Consider the following 7,110-nt stretch of genomic DNA (forward strand, 5'->3'; position numbering starts at 1 on the left):
CGCTTTAGCGCTCAGCAAGAAGCTTGACCTTGTCTTGTGTCTCTCTCTCTCTTTCTCTCTCTCTCTCTCTCTCTCTCTCTCTCTCTCTATCTATCTTTCAGCGACGTCGAACGGAACGATGGAGGGCCTGGAGAACCAGGAAGGAGGAGTATGTAAAACGAAGTCCATGAAAATCGTCATGAAGGTCGGACAAAGTGAGTAGACCCGACGTTTCCACTCCAGATTCGTGTGGGCTTGGTTTCCGTGACAACAGCATGACAGAGCGAGCGGGAGTCTTTGTGTCCTGAAGACCCCGCCCTGTAATTACTGATTAATCAGTGACAAGCACAATGATTTTTCAGCAGGTCACACCTACCCCGTTCCCCTGCCTCTCCATCACACAACACACTATCACACTCTCACACAATGCTGAAGGTCACTGAAATCCCCTCGAGTGTCTGTCTGTTAATTAACACGCACACTTGTACTACACGTCCTAATGCACATTTCCATCCCACAGACTAACAAACACACACACACACACACACACACACACACACACACACACACACACACACACACACACACACACACATACACACACACACACACTATCCTCCATCATAGTTCTGCTGCTCATCGTGATCTTTGTGTGTTCTACACAGACCCATCAGACCCTCTTCCTCCCAAAGAGTATCCCACCAAACATCCGCCCAAATACACCGACACGGGCAAGGACAAATCCAACGAAGTGCTTGACAAACCAGGTACGTTTTTGTTTATATACGCTTTGTTTTGAAGCGTGTGTTTGGTGTAGTGAAAAAAGGAGCCAGTAATTAAGTCCCCCAAAAACATATATAAACCCGAGTCCCTGTAATCATCTCCGCTCCCTTTTCTTCTCCCAGAGAGCTTCGCTGCTCAAGGGGTCGAGTGTGTTCTCACGTTCACAAATCCTTCTGACACAAAACAACACACACACACACACACACACACACACACACACACACACACACACACACACATACTGTACACTGCATACCTCAGCATCTTTCTCTCTTGCTCTACCCCCCACTCCCTCCTCTTCCGTCCCTTCCAAAAAGCAGCATATGGGTGTCAAAGTCATTTGAGTGGAGTGTCTTAGGCAGCATAATCCGCTTGTAAAGCAGCCCAAAGCGCGAGCAATCAGTCCGGCGAGCCACGCCGTCTCCCAGTAGGCCTAGAAAACATAATGCCTATAAATGTAGCAAGTCCGTATTTAGACCTAGACACAGCGTATCAGAGATGAATTAGACAGCAAAAAAAAATAAAATAAAAAATCAGCTAGAATGTAAATGCGGTAGTTAGAATTTCTGGAGTTGGTAGCAAGGCGAACGGACTAATTAAATATCTGCTGAACCTGCGTTAAAGGACCTCCTGTCGTCTTTCTGCACAGGTACGTCTCATCACGAGGGTGAGACGGTCGACGGAGGCAGCGGAGGTAAATCGTCATCGGTGATCGGCTCCGAGGTGGCTCTGTTCGCCGGCGTGGCCTCGGCCTGCGTGATCGCCGTGGCCGTCGTGGTCATGCTGGTCGTGCTGCTGCTCAAACACCGGCGACGCCACGGCAAGCACTCACCCCCTCACACCACCACGCTGTCGCTCGGCTCCCTGGCCACGCCCAAAAGAGGTGGCGGAAACAACAACGGCTCCGAGCCCAGCGACATCATCATCCCGCTGAGGACGGCCGACAGCGTCTTCTGCCCGCACTACGAGAAAGTGAGCGGCGATTACGGCCACCCCGTCTACATCGTACAGGAGATGCCTCCTCAGAGCCCCGCTAACATCTACTACAAGGTGTGAGAGACTGAGGACTGAACTTTAAACTTTGACCCTGTTGCCCCCTCAATGAATCAGCCCCTCCCTATAGAGGTGGCGGTTGACGAAGCTCGCTCTGCGCCTCTTCTCGTGGCTGTCGTAAAAAAAAAAAAGTTTTTTTTTGTTTTGTTTTTTTTTATTTTACAAATATTCCTTATTATTCTTCAGTGTAGAGATTTTAAGCGGTGGAGTGAGGCTGCTGCTTTCAAACCCCTCACGATTAGTAACAAAAAAGAAACATGTGCACTAATTGATGTGTGTTTGTGAGGCAGGGGTGTGTTTGGGGCCCGTTGTTTAAAAGCAGTGAGGGGATCAGGGTGACTCTCCTTATGAGGAGAAGGACAAAATGAGAGCGACAGAATGAAGTGACTCAAGTGAAAAAAATAAATAAATAATAAGGAACCAAGGAACCCTGACTGCAAACTTGTGCCTGTCGGGGGGAAATTCCTCGGTTCATTTGGTCACAGATACCGGAAGTGGACTTTTAAGGAAACAGGACTCATAATGCAGGACTTTGCTGTCTGTCAGACCTGAACACGGACATCACCTGTTTCGCTCGCCTTCTTGGTCACCGTTTTTTTTTTCCTCGATCGTTTTCACTCTCCCTTCATCTCCAAACCTTCTTTTTATCTCCTGCAAAGTGACTCACACAATCGTTACTTGAAGGCTTTGCGTACGGTCGCGTGTCTTACCCGCATTTCTCTTCGTCATTCCCGGTTCGGCTCACCTGCGGATTCGTTTGATAGTTCTAGGTATTGTCATAGAGATCCTATTGTGCTGGTTAATTCGTGCTGTTTATACGTCGTGTGGGACACACACACACACACACACACACACACACACACACACACACACACACACACACACACAGATATACACAGACACACACATTTCACTCAAGTTTGAAGCCAAGGGCTAGAGAGAGCAGAAGAAAGAAAGAAAGATGTGAACACTTTAACAGCACTTTTAAAGACACAAAAAAAATCACCTGGCCCATATGACACACACACACACACACACACACACACACACACACACAGGATAGTGAGTGAAATGGTGGCATCGACAGCGCTTGTCCAGCTGCCATTATCACGCTTACGGATATTTTTCACTAAACCATTTCCGATGAACCGGTGCTGACATACTCATGCAAAAGCACAGGGTCATCTGACACATTGCTATTAGCATAATGATTATTATTATTATTATTATTATTATTATTTACTTTTTTTTTAAATGAAAACAAAAGACTTAATTAACATTTTGTTTTGTTGATGATTTCGGTTAGTCGTACATTAAAACAGAGAGAGAGAAAAAAATCAGGCGAAAGCAAACAGAAAGACGTAGAAAAGAACTTATTTATGATACACAGAGCACACAAACGGCCAGGCAAGATATTAATAAGTTAGCGAGCAGGCACATTATGCAAAACGTAGACCTTTTCCCATTTAAAACGAAACATTTCTCACCCCATTCACACCGAATTCGCGATTAATCCGAACACAAATAGTTGCCTTTTTGAACCACATACACTACACATACGCATATGGCCAGGAAAGGGGCAGCTTGGGAAAGAAAGCTGGAGAGAAAAAAACAGCATGTTGGGTTTAAAATAGCTAAAAGGAATGAGAAGGAAGGGCCAAAAAAGAGTCTGGAGGAAAGGCGAGTCTGGCAGAATCTTGCTTAGCGAGGATAAAATAAACCGGCTCCTCTAGCTTGGCTGTCTTGTTTGATGAAGCTCAGAGAGCATTGGGTTGAAATTAGGCCTCTCAAGTGGGAAGGAGGGCAGCGGACAAGAGTTAGGAAGCCAGCCAGGCGGGAATTAGCTCAGGCTAAAATTGTAAATCATAAAAAAAAAAAAAAAGAAAAGAAAAGGGGGGCAACTTTGGTGCTACTCCCGAGGCAAAGAAATGTTGACATTAAACACAAAGAGAACTGCTGGCAGGCGAGGAAGTAGCTGCACCCATGGGAGCGACCGGGTGCATTCCCACAATCCTCTCCTTCCTCGTCCCTCAGCTCTCACGAGAAACCCCCTCTGGTCAGCGTAACGGTGTGTGAGGTTGTCAACCTTTCTATCGAACTACTCGTGTATTTCCCTCATCGACACTCTCTTCACACAAAAACGAGAAGGTTCACCTGCGGTGGACTTTCGAGATTTTCGAAAAACACGAGCAGAAATTCGGCCGTGGGTCGCCACGGTCACGTATTAACCGTTCACATTTTTCATTTCCATCTGTTTCACGGAGATCGTCGAATCTCGCCAAGAAGCCAAGCCTTGTGGGATCTGAGGTTTGTGCCTCTGTAAGAGGCCACAAAATAAGCAAATATGCAATTTTTATTTATTTTTGTAACAATTGAGAGACAAAATGAAATGCTTACACCTATGGAAAAGTGTTCTTATCCACTGAAATGAGTGAAATTAAACAAAAAAAAAAAACAATACAACCTAAAGAAAACGACACAATCCTGTTGTGTTTCCTTTTTTTCCTCAGATAGTATTCTTTTTATATAGCAGATTTCTTTCTTTCGGTGATTTATTATTTTTTTTTTTAACTGTGTGCAGTGAAGTATGAAGTAAACTGTGAAAAAAACACATTCACAAAATCAGAAGAGCAGATGCTTTGAAACTCACATTACAGAAACACACCCACGCCAGCGTTCGGTTGCTGTCTGATACGGAACTTAAAAAAACAACAACAACAACAACAACAACAAAAAACGACAATCTTCTTAGTTTCTTTGAATCCGAAGGCCGCTCTTTATTAAAGCGACTCGCAAACATTCTTCTGTGAGTGGAACGGGAGGAAAGCGAGAGCCTCGCGGCCGCGTCACGCTTCGCGGAAGCTCGGATGTTTGTGAGACGCAGAGTGAGTGAAGCGTCTTCAGGCTACTGTAAAATGCCTTGCTCGTTTCGTCATCCCGAAATTCGGATGACATATTTTTTTGCACCGTAAACCTGTAGGTAAGAAAGCTGTAAATACATTCATGTTTGTATTGTAAATGAATCCCTGCTTCAAACGATAGCCTTATTCCCATGTTTTTTTTTTGTTTGTTTTTTGTTTTGTTTTTTTAGCTTTTTTTTATTTCAAGTAAATGAAATTTAAAAAGGACGGGGGATTTAAAAAAAAAATCAAAATGACAGTAAATGCTACACAAGAATACATTTTTTTGGTAAACAGATCGTGTAAATATCGACAGACCCAACATAACATTTTTTTATAAACGTATAGTAAGATGTTTTGTATAAAATTGGAATTTTTTGCTATGTATTTTAGCTAGCGCTCGCCGGAAGTTCCCGCCCGTTCCCTGACACCTTGGCCCTTTTGCACTGTTTCCATGGTAATTTGGTTTTATTAAAATAAATAAAGAAATAAATAAATAATAAAATAAAATAAACAAACGAAACAAACAAAAGAAGAGAGTTGCCAAACCGACTGCTGCGTATTTGTGCCATACGTGTGTACCATAGATATTTATTTAATTAGTTCTTTGTTTTTGTTTGTATTTGACTTCATTTCTGTCCAGTTTGTATGCAAATTCAGTATTACGGTTGGGTTTTGTCTTTCCTCGCACTTCCCGTATGTCCGTCTGTCGCTGTGGTTTTCCCGGTGGCTGTAGCTCCGCCCACTTTCCTTCCCTCCGCTTCCCTTCCAAGTGAGATCTGGTCAGGCCGTGAAACAGTTTAAAAAAATAAACACACACACATTCCACAAGTCTGTTACAAACTGAAAATGTTTTTTTTTCCAATAAAATATTTTTCCTATGGAACTTTCTAGTTGGTCTGTTCTTTATTTATTTATTTATTTATTTATTTATTTTTTCGAAAGTCGAATGTAAATCGTTTCGTTCTGAGAGTTACATCGTACTTTTTCTACACAGCATTTTTTATGTAGCTACTGGCTGCTTTAACTGTAAAATCACAAAAGACACCTTGTCCTCGCTTGAACTCATGCAAACAGCCCGACAAAGTTTAGAACATAATTCTGCTAACTCTAATCATCTTGTCTTGGGTTTAACGCCATGGCAACGAAATTAAAAGCAAATTTAACTGAGAAATTTAAAAGATAGAAATTCTTGGAAATGAAATTGACACCTTCCTTCATTCACGATTAATGCAGAGTATTAAAAAGTATCTCCTCGCTTTAATACTTCTGCCTCCTCTTGTCAAAAGCTAATCAGCTGCAGATCTTCTCAGCTTTGTATCCAAATATTTTGGATTATTCCTTCTTGCTATTAAAAATATACCTACATACCCTTTGTATCCATCCATCCATCTATACATTTATACATCCACCAATTTTCTGAACCGTTTATATTTCACAGGGTCATGGGGATTATCCCGGCACAAGCAGGGGACACATTGGACGGTTTTCCGTCCCTTCACAATCAAACACTACGGACTCTACAAACATGAGATGGCATGTGATGGACCACTGACTGGAAGGTTGCAAGTTTAAATCCCAGGTCCACTAAGCTGCAAATCCTGGGACCCTGCGCATGGCCCTTAACCCTGAATTGCTCAGTTTTATAAAGTTAGATACAATATGGGTAAGCTCGTCTGTCAAAATGCAAATGCAGTGTCTTTGGACTGGTTCTCGGGTCACGGGGAGCCTGTGCCTATCTCAGGCGTCATCGGGCATCGAGGCAGGATACACCCTGGACGGAGTGCCAACCCATCACAGGGCACACACACACTCTCATTCACACACACACTACGGACAATTTTCCAGAGATGCCAATCAACCTACCATGCATGTCTTTGGACCGGGGGAGGAAACCGGAGTACCCGGAGGAAACCCCCGAGGCACGGGGAGAACATGCAAACTCCACACACACGAGGTGGAGGCGGGAATCGAACCCCCAACCCTGGAGGTGTGAGTCGAACGTGCTAACCACAAAGCCACCGTGCCGACAACTCACGATTATATATTTATTTATTTTCCACCCGGAAACCATGCAATCATTTTCACTCGGCTGTATTATTTATAATTAAACCCCGGTTAATGTGTAATGTACCAGTGTGACATTTTCCCCCAGACGGATAATATAATGAAATGTCTTGCAGTTGGATATGTTCACATTTAAGGATCTTTATTTGAACAAGATTTGGTTAAGGTTCTACGCTCGTGGCAAAGAAATTTAAATCCCGGAGTCGTTCGTCAGGAAACTAGCTCTAAAAGGACCACAGCTTTTTATCAAATGAATAAAATGGAAATTCTACTCTGCATATATTTGTTTCCTTTTACCCGAGTCTGTCAACCTTCAGTTATCGTATCT

At 43.3% G+C, this 7,110-nt stretch overlaps 1 protein-coding gene across 2 annotated transcripts in view; it reads left to right on the forward strand.

Annotated features, from left to right (window-relative positions):
* efnb2a (ephrin-B2a) overlaps positions 1–4,297 on the forward strand; it is a 17,767-nt gene extending 13,470 nt beyond the window's left edge. For both annotated transcript variants that reach the window (XM_027152445.2, XM_047815390.1), the window contains exons 3-5: positions 102–194; positions 645–746; positions 1,412–4,297. In XM_027152445.2, the coding sequence (XP_027008246.1) occupies positions 102–194; positions 645–746; positions 1,412–1,818 (602 nt within the window). In that variant the 3' untranslated portion in view covers positions 1,819–4,297. The remainder of the gene's footprint in view (positions 1–101; positions 195–644; positions 747–1,411) is intronic.
* The last annotated feature ends 2,813 nt before the right edge of the window (positions 4,298–7,110 follow it).

This window comes from Tachysurus fulvidraco, chromosome 6 (genome assembly GCF_022655615.1).
Source record: "Tachysurus fulvidraco isolate hzauxx_2018 chromosome 6, HZAU_PFXX_2.0, whole genome shotgun sequence".
In the NCBI taxonomy this organism is placed as follows: domain Eukaryota; kingdom Metazoa; phylum Chordata; class Actinopteri; order Siluriformes; family Bagridae; genus Tachysurus; species Tachysurus fulvidraco.